Source organism: Pogona vitticeps, chromosome 1, assembly GCF_051106095.1.
Source record: "Pogona vitticeps strain Pit_001003342236 chromosome 1, PviZW2.1, whole genome shotgun sequence".
Classification (NCBI taxonomy): domain Eukaryota; kingdom Metazoa; phylum Chordata; class Lepidosauria; order Squamata; family Agamidae; genus Pogona; species Pogona vitticeps.
The window spans coordinates 198,645,881-198,660,840 of record NC_135783.1 but is presented as its reverse complement, the minus strand read 5'-3'; the positions used below and the strand labels follow the sequence as shown (position 1 = coordinate 198,660,840).

The window sequence follows — 14,960 nt, the reverse complement described above, 5'->3', positions numbered from 1 at the left end:
ACTCTGGAATGGTGTCAGAGTTGTTTTCTGCGTCAGAATGCATACAAGTAAAAACCTGTGCCAAGAGACTTTTCATACCCACCTACCTGTTTGTTTGTTTGTTTGTTTGTTTTTAACACATGGGAAGAGACTGTGATAGGCTGACAGGTTGTTATGCCAGTTCAGCACAGTGTAACCTGTCCTATTTTTTTTTTTTATTTTTTTAGGGAAGGAGAGGGGTGAAGGAGCAAGGGGGACAGTGTTAATTGAGTGGGAAGCTCTGGTCCAGATGATAATTACAGAAATTTTAGGTGTGGTGTGAACTGTTTCAGCCAAAGCTCCCTGGGAATAATTAATCATTTGCTTCGTGAATAAAAAGTCTTCCAGCAGTGGAACCTTGTGTAGTCACATCCCAACTTTGCTAGGATTCAGATATTTGTTTTTCATCTGAAAAATAAGCAGGGCATCTTGGAAGCATCAGATTACCTGGAAGAGCATCCAACAAGATCATTGTTTTGCTCCCAAATACCTAAGTGTTAACTTGGATTGTACATTGTCGTTCAAGAAACACCTGCCAAAACACAAAGCAAAAAGTTTGCACAAAGAACAATATTCTTCTAAAGCTATCAGGATCTCATTGGGGGCAGAGAACCATGAGCCCTGAGAACTACAGTCTTGATCTGTGCTACCTGACTTGCAAATTCACCAGCCTGGTCACCCCATGCAAAACAGGTAGGCACAGCACTCAATGAAAATTGTAGAACCATTACTGGATACCTGAAGCCATCCGCTATTGATAAAATCAATTATCTTGCTGCTGTTGCACTGAGTGACATACGGAGAGAGATAACAGTTAACCACGAGAGACTGAAAATATGGACATCAAATGCACATCCACTCTTCAGCTATCTGGCTCCTTCCAGACTAAAATCAAGGGGGAAAAAAATTCAGAACATTTGTGAATCCTGAAGAAACGGCAAAGAATCCCAGGACTATAATGTGGAAAGAAGAACCACCCACTTCTTAAAATGGGACAGAAAAGTTAGCCTGTAGACACATAGAGAACTGGGGTAGCTGGAAATCACTTGATAAGGTACAAGAGTGGCGGTGGCAGAACCAAAGCGAACCCAAGAAAAAAGGATTTTTCACAGCAACACAGTCCTTTGCAAGTATGGAGAAGAACAGTCAACTTCATACCTCTGTCAGTGTACCCTGGGCCCTTCAATATGTACTACGGGAGATTTTATGTTATGTACCCCAAATGCTCTTGATATTGGGAGACAATTACCTGAAATACTTATTAATTGTACTGTAGTGCTTCCGACACAAAGAAAGAAAAACAAAGCATTCCATTCTTCTTGTTTTATATAAATATCATTATACGGTGGTGCCTCGCTAGACAATTGCCTTGTGGGACGAAAAACCTACAAGATGCAAGATGATTGGTTTTTGAGATCACTATGGTGCCTCGCAAGACTTTTTTTCTATGACTGTGCTTCGCAAGACCTTTTTTTAAAAGACCAATGCTTCGCAAGACTTTTTTTAAAAAAAACCCCGATGCTTTGCAAGGCTTTTTTTTTTTAGACCAATGCATAGGGAACCACGTAAGATTATTTTTTTCACAAGATGACGATTTTTGCGGAACGAATTAAAATCATCTTGCGAGGCACCACTGTACTAAGATAGCACTCCATGCATCAGATGAAGTGGATTAAAGAATATTTGGAAGGCAATGTCCATGCACTCTGAAGACAACAGATCAAATAGAAAACACCACTAGCTCTGTCATTCAGACATTTACTGTGTATAATTTTCTAAATAATATATAAATAATAGCAACCCTTGAATTGCAGAGCTGGAAGAGACTCTATAGATCATCAAGCCCAGCTACTCCTCTGGCTCTGCAGCCAGAGACCTAAGCCACTGAACTATCCAGCAGTTCATGGAATAGGTTTTCACATAAGACAAATATAATGTATGAAATTAATCTCTGAAGTGATAAAATACTACCTGTTACATACACAACTTTTTAAAAAGCAGTGTCATGTCTCAATTTTTGTTTCATAGCTTGGAACTCATAAAACAGGGCTGTAGTTCAAGTAGGTTAGATAAGAATTGATGTGTCTTGTAATTTGATTGATGTGTTTTAGAATCTGTTTCTGTATACAGGCATATCGTTTATAACAAACATAGGTGTTGCCGAGCTTGGAACTGATGCTGGTATGGTGTGAAACTGTTCACACCATGTCAACGGCCTAAGTAATAAAAACACACCTTGAAATGACCTTGAAAAATTCATGACGCAAGGGTTTTCAGAACTCTTTGAGGTATTTCATGCACGCCTTTGACAGTTTAAACCTTCTTCTTCGATGACTCACTTCTGACTCAGCCATCAGTTCACAAAAATAATGTCCAATGAAAGATATTGGTTTTAGGGGATAATAAAAATGTATAGATGGATGTTTGGGATCTCTTTTATCTACTACAGCAGATGCTCATAAATAATGTTAATGTTACTTCAATCATGTCGGTAAGAAATTAGAGCAAGGCAATTTGAGAGGCATTAGTGGCCTCGATCCCACTGATTTGAATGGTTCTGAATTATTCTTAATTTGGAGCTTTTTAGATGACGTTATTCAAAGAATTATTGGAAAGTGTTTTGCACACACCATTCCTCTTTTCTTCTGTTTTCCTGGACAACTGGAAGTTGTCATATGAGGTGAGCAGATATGTGTAGCTATGGTCCAGACTGGGCAAATCAATCATTTTCTTATTTTATATGAAATAATGAAGTATGGTTTGCTGCTAATCACAATCAGAAATCTTCCAATACAGTCTATAGTGGATAGAGTGAGAGACTCTGTTTATTTTTGGTCCATGATAAGTTGCCATATAAATATCTTCAAATAAATAAAATAAATGTTAAGCATTATGAACATAATGTCAAAGGAAAAAGACTATCAAGTATAATAAAACGGTGGCCTTGTTGCTCTTGAAGCTTCAAAAAAATTTTGAACATAAATGGCAATTTCACAGAAATGCTGTTCATCCCTTTTTTCTTGTGAGACAAACATCTTGTAGCTGGAAACACTTTGGGAATATTGTGCTTAATAAATCTGGCTCCAAGATACATACATTCTGTATATCTGGCTATAGTTCCCGTGTTGCTATGAATGAGAAATCTATTGAATGTTCTTGCATTCTCATAATCTTAATAAAAATCCCAGCTTGGTCATCATTTTGCCTCTTAAAGTATTACCTGTTGGCAATTCTTGTTAACGATTTATTTCTCTCTCTGGGTCCATGTTCTTTCCTTCAGTATTGCAGTCAAAGGATTCTGCTGTTTTAGTAATGGTGTTACATTAACTGTGACTGGTCATAAAGAAAAAAAATAATCCATTTATTCCAACAGAGTCATTGTTCTGAATGCCTGGGGCAAATTTATGGGCCCAAAGGCAGCTGCAATTTCTAATTACAGGCTGTTTTTTCAAATGTAGTTGATAGTTACTTACCAGCTGATCTTCCTCCAACGCCCTCCCCTGCCCTTCTTGAAGGAAGCATGGCAGATGAATGCAAGATGCAAATGCCTTGGCTGTATTGCATGATACTCCAATGCTTAATTTAGTACACATTTCAGGGAAATGACATAAATCCACATCTACTTGAGATTCACTTTTTGTTGGGGAGGCCAAGCCAGGTCTGACAGTGAGTGATATTCAGAGAAAGTGAGGGCATAAAATTGCCTTTTATTCCCCCTGAACCCTATTAGGAACACGTCAAAGTAATACACCACAATACAATACTGTTCACAGCCACTTTGCAATATAATATTTATGTTAGTTTGAAACTTGAATATTCCAGAGGTTTTTGTGTGTTAAAGCACAAAGAAACAATACTAAATTACATTGGCTATATATGATTAAAATAATTGAAAAGAATTGTCCAGTTATGTGTTTGAGGGATTTCAGGTGGCTTAAAATTCTCCATTTGAAAAGCATCTCATTTCACTTGATCTAATTCTAGTCTGTTAAAAAAAAGAGAGAGAGAGTATTTTCTCTCTCATGAATCGCTTTGAACCCATGGGATTAGCTGTAAGGTGAAAATAATGCAAAATCGTCTCTGACTCAGTTGGCAGAGCAGGAGATTACTGTGCCCTTCTTACCCAAGCCGATGCAAAAGGCATGTTGTTGCTTGCAAACCTGAATCAAGAGTGTGTGTGTCCATTTTAAACAATCAGCCAACCAACTGTTCTGATCAAATATACTGTCTATGGGCAGTCTTCCTCAGGCTGTTGAACAGTTGTAGATGTGCTTTAGAACTGAAGCAAGACAGGGAATGATTTGGCCACAGGAAGGATTAAGAACACTGTTGATGCTGGCTGACAAGATGTTTTGGCCCTGGTCACGCTGGTTACATTCTCTTGGGGTGGATTTCTGACAGACTGTGTGTGTGTGTGTAGAAGCATGTGATTGCTGGCTACGAAACAGCCCCTCTTAGCTCTAGGGCCATTACAGTAGCTTGAACTTGCACCTTTCTGTCTGTCCCATTGGCAGTGGTTCCTAAACATGATGCTTCATGACAGGAAGCTGCGCTGTGCCCTCCAAGGGGACGTGACCTATGTTGTCCTCTCTCAGTCTAACTCAGTTATGAGCAGTCTTGAGCCAGGGAGTAAGAAATAAAGCTTGCCATTTTTTTTTTTTTTGTGCTTCTGTTAGCGTACAGTAAGATGAAGCAGCAGCAGCAAACACTGAGCGTGAGTGTAGCCTTTTGACTAACAATTAAGCAAACACTTTTGGCAACAATACATTTTTCCTGGTTGCAATAAAATATGTGCCCTTACTGTTGAGTGTTCCCTAAATTGAACAGTAGCGTGATAGTAGCCAGTGCTTCTGAGCTGTACAGTATATAGTGAAGATGTACGTAGAATGTATTATAGTATAATACATAAACAAAAGTGTCTTGTTAATGCTGCCTAATTCTCCAAGCTGCATACAGTATTTATTTACTGGTTTGCCACATTATGGTTCAGAATATTCGAAAGAGAATGGTGGGAGGTGAAAAATCCCCATTGATTGTATAGTTCTCTTAACGCATCTGTGCATAACTGTTTTATGGTGAGCAGACTAGCTGTAGATAAGATTCAAATGTGAAAGAGAAACAGATCAGTACCAACACCTGTAGCTTCTCACTAGAAGCTGAAGGAAGGCAAAAGAGATAGAGAAGGTTAACTAAAAGATGGTGAACCAAGACCACTTGGCTTTTTATTTTCTTTTTCAAAAAGCTTTGGTACCTATTAAACCAGTTTTAAATAACATGGTAATCTGTTAAAAACAGTTACGTTCTGGCTCCATGGAATGGGACACCATTCCCCTATAAATGTGAAACAGATGTAATAATGGTACCTTTCCTCTTTGGTGTGTCATTTGACCTAGGCCTTTTAGTGTTTGTGTACCCGTGCCTAACAATCCTCTCAGCGGAGTTCAAGGATCAGGTTCCCCTTTGCAAATAAAGATTCTTTTGTATCGTAGCCATTGCGTGCCTGTGTGAAACCATCAGAAATTGAGAATGTGGCAGCTGATTTGTGTCAGAGTAGGGAAAATATGTTTCTCCAGTACAAACTTGCCTGCCCTCCCACCGAGTCGCTGTGGTGTGGCCATTTGCAACCTGTTAAGAGTCTTTTTCTCCAGTCTGTCAGTCTCCCACACCCCAAGTAGCTCTCAAATCCCTATTTAGCAAAGTAGTGATATCCACTTACTGTATTTTCTATCCTTTTAAAGTGAACCTCAGTGTACCCTAAAGCAGGATATGGGCTGCTTCTGAATTATTCATCCACCCACTACCGCTATTGAAAGCAGAATGACAATATCCAGAGGCAATTTGTACATTTTTGAGTTATGGTTCTAAAGAGTAACAACCAAGATTATTTTGTTGTTCTGAAAGCCACTTTGAGTTAAAAAGCAAAAATAAAAAAATAAATGAAATAGCATTCTTTCATTTCAAATATTTTTTGTAGTCCTAATTCTAAAATACTTATGTGGTGGATTTTAAGGGAACAATTTAAATTTTAATATGAACAAAACATCTGAAGACCTGTATATAGTGTACTTTTTAATGCCTACCAAATAGATTGCCATATTAAATACTACGTCTGAATTGCCAAATGTAACTACCATTAAATACTGTATAACCACAATTCTGTCTTGTTTTGCTGTAACACAGCCAGTCCTTTCAGAAATGTTCTTATTTGGTAAAGGACCGCTGAAATATATATATATAGGTAAATATATAGGTATATATTTAAATCTGTATGAAAACAGATATTTTGCATTTCGTTCTAGATTGGAATGTGCCAGTCCTGGACTTTACCCAGTTTTCTAAAAGTTATTTTTGGTTCTCCCTGCAGAGGTATGGAGAGATGCCCTCTATTAATCTAAATTGGCTGTAAAATTATCTGAGAAGAGCAGCTCTTTCTGAGAACATCCTGCTGCACATAGAGCAATGAAATGACCAGCTATGAGCAAGATGGATGTCATTCAGGAGAGTGTTCCTGCCTGCATCTCTCCGCTAGGCTACTAAAGCGAGACAGGCTGCATAATGGCTAGTTATTATACAGAAGTCTGCATAGCAGAAAGTGGTTTTACAGAGGTCACAGCTCAAGAACACCAGTACAGGCTATTCAGCAGGAAGACCAGCCAAAGCAAATTCTGGACTGGCTAAGATTTGTGTGTGCTTGTTCTGGAGAGCTGATTGGACTGGAAATCATTTAATTTTAAACAGCTCTCTCAGACTCTTGACAGGCGTTTGTTCCCTCCCTCCCCTGCTCTCTCTCTTGCTCGCTCACTCTCGCTCTCGCTCTCTGTGTACTCTATTTTGATTAGTTATAGATAAGCTGTCTTTAGAGAAAGCTGTTGGGACACTAGTATTGAAACCAAGAGCTAGTCTCTAGAATAGCAAGTCAAAGTTTTAACGCCAGTAACCTTGACACAAGAGAGTTCAAATAGTTGCTGTTTTATTTAGCTAAATAAAAGGCAGACGGAAGTCATGCCTCCATGTGTACACGGCTCCTTCACTAATGTGTTTTGCCCTCAAGGTAAATCAAATCAGGAAACATTTGAAGGGGCTTGACAGAATTTGTGGCCTGATGGTTTTATGTACAAAGCTGGGTGATGGTCAGCTTTACTATAGGCTGAGGTCTGATTCTAGCATGACTCATTAAAAAATGTATAATGCTAAAGTGGTGATAGGCAGATTCTGAACAACTAGTGTAATGCACCTGTACAGAAGCCTCCCTGTTTTTAGGATGCAACGAAAAGACAGTAGAGTCTCAGTGCAGGAGATAAAAAGGAAAAGGAGGTACAACTGCTTCCGTAAAGAATACTGATTGACGTAATTGAGAATACTCTGTACTGTTCTGAAATTTAAAGCTGGCACAAATGCAAGGCGACACTTTGCAGGAATATTTGGCTGCTCTAAACAGAACACTGAAAGGAGGCAGAATGTATTGGGACTGCATAGCCTTTATGGGGGGGGGTAAAGCTGAAGGAAAGCAAAGGAGATAGGGAAGGTTAACTGAAATACGCACGTAGGAACACCACTGCCATTTATTTTAAACTGAAAGCTAGAAATCTGCAAGGATGGGGGAAATGAAGGCTAATTCTTGTGCCAGCTCCACATAACAATGCTAAAGGCAGTGACAAGTTTATGAGTAATCATGATGCAATGCTAATCATGCGATACCAACCTTGAAATACCTTCTTTCCCCACTAATTCTTTCATTATGTAACCTGAAGGAGCTTTCTTGTATCAGCGGAGCTTCTGATCCAGTGTGACTACATTCACCACCAGCATTTCTGGTGCAGCAGCCTTTTTCAGACCTGACATCAAAGACTCTTTCAGCTAACAAGGAAAGAATTTAAAGTTTTGGACATAGACAAAATGTAGTTTCTTTCCGGGTTGGCAGGGCAGTCATGATATTGGAATGGAAGGATATTTGGTCTCATATATTTCATTGCTGTATCCTGTTTATGCACCTGAATACAATCTCGATACCCAAAAAGAAACTGTGCTTAAAAATATATTATATTTTGTGTGTGTGTGTACACACACACACACACAACCAAAGACAAATATCTAACCTGCATTATAAAACAAAAGCCACTAACCATCGTGATTTGGTTCACCTGAGAGATGCATTCCCAGTTTGTCCTTTATTATTTTTACAAAACTTTTTCTTGCTGCCTTCACTGAAAGAGTGTGTACTCCCTTACCATGTGAGGAAGGACTGCTCAAGGAATGAGATGGCTTACTGTATTTCTAGTGCTATACAGATTTTTTAAAATAGTAGGGATTCTGTAGTTGAGGTTGTAGTTGTGGTAGTTTGATTTTTTTTTTTTTTTTGAAATCTGTTCTAACTTTCTTATAATAAAACACTGCTGTCATTGGGGCTCATCAGCCATGGAAGGCAGCCCATCTAGGAGAAGGAAAACTTTGATTTCAAACCTCCACTGCCTTGTGGCTATATCCACTGATGGAAAAGGCTTCAGGAGATAACCTCGAGGCAAAATCCGGAGCCGGACTCCCGGAGGCAGTTCGTGTCATTAAGGCAACTCCTGCGATGTTGCTGGAACCAGTAGTATTGGCTCTTGCCTTTCCATTGGACTATTTCAGCGATGTGGAGAGGGGGGATTTGCTGCCTGGGTAACAGCCTATCCTCCACATTATTTTACCCAGGCTTCGTGCTCTGGAGAGGACACTCATACAGAGCACGTTACCATAGTCTCTCAAGACTGAAGGATGCCTAACTTTGCTGTCAGTTCCAGCTAATAGGGTCAATATTCTTAATTGGTGGGTTTGGGGATTTTCATATCGGCAGCCATTCATAGTGAAGATGAGTCTTTAGAAGAGGCTGCAGTTTTAGAGTGACTTGTACTTTGATTTAAAAAGCTTGCTTCACTCATTCATTTCATTTCATTTCTACCACCCCATTAGTGCAGATGCACTATTTTGGGCAGTGAACAAGCTAAAAGCAAGCACCCAAGCAAACATTAAACCAAACAACAGTGTAAAACAAAAACAGAAAGAACTTGTCAAATACAGAAACAGGTGGCACAGTAGCAGGGCAGTGGCAAGGAGAATCATAGGAAGATGCTGTCAAATGCATTTCGAAAGAGTATCATTTTCAGCAGCCTCTCAAATGTAGGCAAGGAGGGGGCCAGATGTAGCTCAACTGGGAAACAGAGGATAGGCACCACTGGCTTTTAGTTGATGTTTTCTTGGCCTCCTTTGGCATGGTTGAAGGTAGGGGGAAAACTAGTGTTCATCTTTGTGTGTGTGCACACGTGTACTCTATGACTCTTCTGTGCAACATTGCTTTAAACTGGGATTGTCAACATGCATTATGTGTACTGATGTGCTGCTTTGTTTCACCAGGTGAAGTATATTTAACTTTCTCAAACAATTCTTTTTCATGTCAAACAAAATGACAAACAGTAGCTAAAAGAATCCGAGTCAAACTACTGCAGACTAATACAGTACTAGAATCACATGTGTTGCTGGACCAGCCATTAAAGAATGAAAAAGAAACTGGAAGCTTCTTTCGAAACTATCATCCAGGCTGGCAATTGGAATGCACGGGGACTCCTTCTGATTACCATAAATTTTTCAGAGCTTCTGGAAGCACAGAGGAGTGTGCTTAATCATGTAGGAAGGCAGCAAATTGGAGAGGCAGATGTCATGTTGACCTCTTGTCATCTAATTATCTGCCATCTGACCTCCATCCTTCTGAGGTCATTATTGATCATTTTAGTTTTAAAGTTTAAGAAATTTAAAGCTAGTGTGATTCCATGGAAATGTCTGAGGAAGTGGACTTGATTCACAAAAGCTCACATTAAAATATAGTGGTTACTCTTTGAGATGCCACAACATGTCTGTTTCTTGTCTATGGTTTCGTGTTGTTTTTTGCTTTGGTTTTGATCTGGTGTATACAGTCAGATTCCACACAGCTTGATAGGAGATACATGTGTCCTGGTTGGAGTTTTTATGTTACTAGTAGCATTCAGTGACTGATGATGAAACTGTTAGGAATCTCATCTCTTGTTAGAGCAGAGAAGGAGGATGTGTAGTGGAGAGACATCTTCCCATATCAGAAGGAGTGTTAGCCTTCACTGTCCGACATCCTGCTACTTAATATTGTAATTTAGGCTGCAGTAGGCCTGCTGAATCAGTGGTGAATTGGTGAATCAATCCACCATAAGTTTAATGGATTCAAATGGGCCCACTCCAGTTGTATTGTCTACACCAAGTGACAGGATTTTAGCCACTGGCTGGAAGCAACTTTCTAGGCCCGCCTAGAACCCACACTATTGTTACTGAGGCACCAGACAAAATACCTCTTCTAATCCAGGTTCTTAAGGTTTCATTAATTATATATGTTATTAATACATTGGTTACCATATTTTTCTGTGTATAAGACACTCCCATGTATAAGACGCCCCCATTTCCAACCCAAAATTAAGAAATCTAAGTGGGGCTCAGCAAGTGTAGGGGGAAAGGGATCAAAGCACTGCAGGATCACTTTGATCCCTGCTTTCCTCTCCACTTGGTTTTTTCTCTCCTCAGCTTACTTCCGTGTTTAAGACAACACTTAATTTTTAGTCTAGATATTTTAGACAAAAGTATAGTCTTATACATGGAAAAATACGGTATATTAGTTGCTGCTGCTACTTTTATTCTGATGATTATTGTGTTGGTTTGCTATGCTTTTATGTCATTTTAAACCACTCCAGAGTTCCAAATAATGTAGTATTTAGCTTATATACCACCTGACTTACATTACTGTACTCAGGGCAGGTTACAAAGATGAAATAAGCTATATACCCCAAACCAAAAGTAATCAAAAATAAATACCCTCCTTATCTTTAATCCTGTGATTACATGGGCTGGAAACAGAGAATATCAGAATGATCCTACTCACACCAGAAAAGTAGATGCCCTTGACAAGGGTTCAGAAAGATGCATATAGGACTGATCTGGGGGGAGACCTGGTTCTTTCCAGCAAGGATGTCATCTAATCACCATCTTTAGGAATGAACGATCCTGTTCATGCAGCGGACCAAACCTAAATGACCATGTAGTCAACTCAAAGTTTGCTTGTCATGTTATGTCATTAGTTATCTCATTAACTATGTGAGGTTGGTTAGAATGAGAGTAGTCTAGTCCCCAGATCATCCAGCAAGCTCCATTCCATGAGGACTTGAACACAGGATCTCCTTGATCCTCATCCACTCATCTCATGATTATCACCATGTTACCTTTTAAACTTTTTCATCTTGTTCTTTCTACAAGAAGCTATGGAAAAAATATTGTTTCCCGTTTATCCACTCACCTATTGCTTTTGAGCATTTCTTAAAACATCTTATTTTTTCCATCAAGTTGTTGACTAGTACCATGTTCTACTGCATTAATGTCTTTTAAAAGGGCAAGACACAGCCCAATAATCACATCTCCTCTCTTTATCAGTTTCTCTCATACAACTCATGCCAAATATAAATATAAAATTTTCCACATGAATCAATTGAATGGAGCTCAGATGTTTGTGATTTAGATTTTCACTTATCCACAGTCGAGTTGACAAGTGTTTTTATCACCCTATTCACCATAAATAGCTGAAAACATTTCCTTTTTAGCTCTTTAATAAGCTCTTGAGTACAGTTCAATGAACTAAAATTATTATTTTCCTCTTTTGGCATAATATGCCAAGCATTTTAAAGTTCAGCTATTTTACATATGAGAATCTCTTTTTTTAAAAAAAATGTGCTAAATCAAGAGCATATGTACGTCTTTAAATAACACCCATACTATAGACCTTTGTGCTGTATTTACGCACTGTTAATTCAAGCATGCCATGTAGTTACAGACTTGTAAATGGAGCATGGACCCTTTCTGTGTTATGTCATTGCACTGCTAAAATATACATAGCTCCTTAGCTTGTGAGAGTCAAAGCATGGCATTGGGACTTTGGTTTTCAATAGTTGTTACATAGAAAGCTACTTCCATGTAACTGGCCCATCGAGTCCTATACAGTGGTGCCTCGCATTACGATGTTAATTCGCTCCAGCGAAGTCCCTGTAGAATGAAAACATCGTAAAGCGATTTTTAAAAGCCCATAGAAACACATTGAAACCCCTTCAATGTGTTCCTATGGGCTTAAAACTCACCGTCCAGTGAAGATCCTCCATAGCGTGGCCATTTTTGCTGCCCATGCAGTGAGGAATCCGTCCCAGAAAACAGCGGGTGGCCATTTTTTTCTACCCGCCGGCCATTTTGAAACCGCCGATCAGCTGTGCGAAAATCTTCGTTTGTGATAATTGGTTAGTGAAGCAGGGAACCGATCATTGCAAAGCGAAAAAACCCCATGGGAAACATCGTTTTGCAATCGCTTTTGGGATTGCAAAAACTTCATCGTGATGCGATTTCTTCGTTTTACGAAGCGCTCGTCTTGCGAGGCACCACTGTACTTGTTTGATGCTGACAGTAAGTCTCTGGGCCTTTCCTAGCCCTGAAGGGAGGTACGAAGAATTGAATCCAGGACCTGCTGGATACAAAGCATCAGCTCTGTTACTGAGCTGTGTATGTATGAGACAGGATGGGAGTAAATTTAATTTTTTTTCTTCTACGATATGCCCACTCACATGTGCAAATATTAGGAAAAATAAAGTTCCTTTTGTCCAATGGAGTTGCAATCCACATATACTCTCTAAATCAGAAGTCCTGTGAAATAGACTTGTTTCAAAGCTCCATGTCCTGACCACTTGGAAGCCCTTCCTCCAATATCAAACGGGGTTAAAGTCAATGTGTGTTGTGCAGCAGTGGGAGCAATGCACTCTACACAAGACAGCCTGTTCATATCACACACCCTGTCCAAGTCTGCAGCCAAGCTATGAAAGCGGATTCCACGGAAAATGTCTGGTGAAACTTCTTGTGTTATTGGCCAGGCATTTGATTTGTGAAATTAAGCAGAGGGTTTGTTTATACCCTTCATACATTGTGCCACCCACTCACTTTATATCCTCAGTCCTATGTGAGTGTGAATTTGTTTCTGTGTTTAAACAAATAAACTGTAGAGGAGTGGGTAGAGATTGGGGAAAGCTAATTTTATGTAACTTAGTTGCCAAGTGCTTGTCACTTGGATAGCAGCAGGAAAGACCAATCAATATCTTGTAAGAGAGAAATGTATTCTATAATCGGGGAAAGCATTTGTTAGAAGTTGTGCAGAACAGAAATTGCCTCCCAGATAGAATGACTTCCTCGTTTTCCAGTTGGTACTCCTTTGAAAATGCGTCACAGCGGCTCCTGCCCTGCTCCTATGCCAAATAGTCTTCAGTTGCTTTGCATCTCCAGTTTGCATTGCAAGACACAAGTATTTTGTACGTTGCAAAAACATAAGCCACAGGCTTTTCATTGGCTTGGCTGAGGTTGGCTTATAGACTGCTTCAAAGCTAAATAGGTAAATCTCCCCTGCCTCGTTTTTGTTTATTAGGGCATGTATAATGGGGAAAATATGTGTGTGTGCATGCACATGTGCGTGTTGTGTGCCATCAAGTTGCAACTCTAATAGTGTTTACAATGGCATGAAGGATACATAGGAGTGGTTTCACCATTGTCACCGTGCAGTGATCTCCCATGGCCAAACAGCTCCCCTGAGTCTTAGTTTATCCTTTAAGCACTATACCTCATTGGTTGTCATGTGCATGTTTGTGCAAATTGTGTATGTGTGTGTGTGTGTGTGCATAAAGTGCATGTATAGCAGTGGTGTCGAACTGTGGCCCTCCAGATGTTCTTGGACTTCAACTCCCAGAAGCCTTCACCACCACCTCTGCTGGCCAGGATTTCTGGGAGTTGAAGGCCAAGAACATCTGGAGGGCCACAGTTCGACACCACTAATGTATAGAAACAACCTCTTCATCTTTTTCTTCTCTTTCAAGGTCTGGTTTGGATGCCTTTTGAATTCATCTTCGCCTTTCCTATAAAGGACACACTGTGAACTGGAGTAATGCTGAAAATCATTTGGCTCACTTCTTATAGGGAAGACTGAAAAGAGAGATTAATGTAGTCTTTAACCGTGAAAACCGATCACCAGAATTTAGCTGCAGTGATGAGTTCAGAGGAGAAAGGTATATCTCCTGCTCACAAAACCTCTACACCATCTCATAAAAGTGCCTCCTCTTCATCGTCTTCCCTGAGGGAGAGTAAGCAAGTAAGTAAAAGAATCCTCTTTTGTTCACTCCGCAGTTCCTTTCCCTTTATTGTTACTGTATTTATTTCTCTTTTGTTGAAAGAGAAGGGTGAAAATCAACAGACTCAAGTATTACCAGTATTTGTATTGATAGTATTATTATTAATAAATATTGATAAAGTCTCTTGTACACCCTGTTATCTTTGATTTCCCACTGCTGGTTTGAAAAGGAATGTATGGAAAGGAGAATTTGAACTACAGATGCCCTTGTGTAAGGATGTAGGAGAGCCTGGGCTGGTGTGGGGCTTTTTATAAGATAAAAATTTTATTATACCTGCTTTATCTGAGGAGTGTTGCAGTACATATGTGTTTCCCGTGAATGGGGTGATTTTGTGTATTTTCTGTCACCTTCTAAATGTTATTTTATTGGAGTTTATAGCTCAAATAGAATAATGTAACATTTTATCCCAGCACATTTGCGACCTCCCCCCCCCAAACTAAAAACAATACAGTAATTCGTATAAGAGTGCATACATGGCAGTTATGACCATTTCAGTTATATATACCTTGCGTCCTCTTGATACAGCTGAGGAATGGGCAATGTCAATGATACAACAAAGCCAAAGGAGAGCAAAAGCCTTCACTTACTCACTTCCTCATTCTCCACCACAGCTTGGGGAGTACCAATCTAGTTACAAATAACATAGGGTCCTGTGAACAGTTACTTTTTTGGGTGAAAAGATACCCA

General features: G+C 39.5%; 1 protein-coding gene across 10 annotated transcripts in view; it reads left to right on the top strand.

The window, feature by feature from the left end:
* Nucleotides 1-14,960, top strand: part of OSBPL6 (oxysterol binding protein like 6) — a 124,398-nt gene that overhangs the window by 37,941 nt on the left and 71,497 nt on the right. For all 10 annotated transcript variants that reach the window (XM_078393898.1, XM_078393880.1, XM_078393914.1 and 7 more), the window contains exon 3: nucleotides 13,962-14,233. In XM_078393898.1, coding sequence (XP_078250024.1) covers nucleotides 14,132-14,233 — 102 coding nt within the window. In that variant the 5' untranslated portion in view covers nucleotides 13,962-14,131. The remainder of the gene's footprint in view (nucleotides 1-13,961; nucleotides 14,234-14,960) is intronic.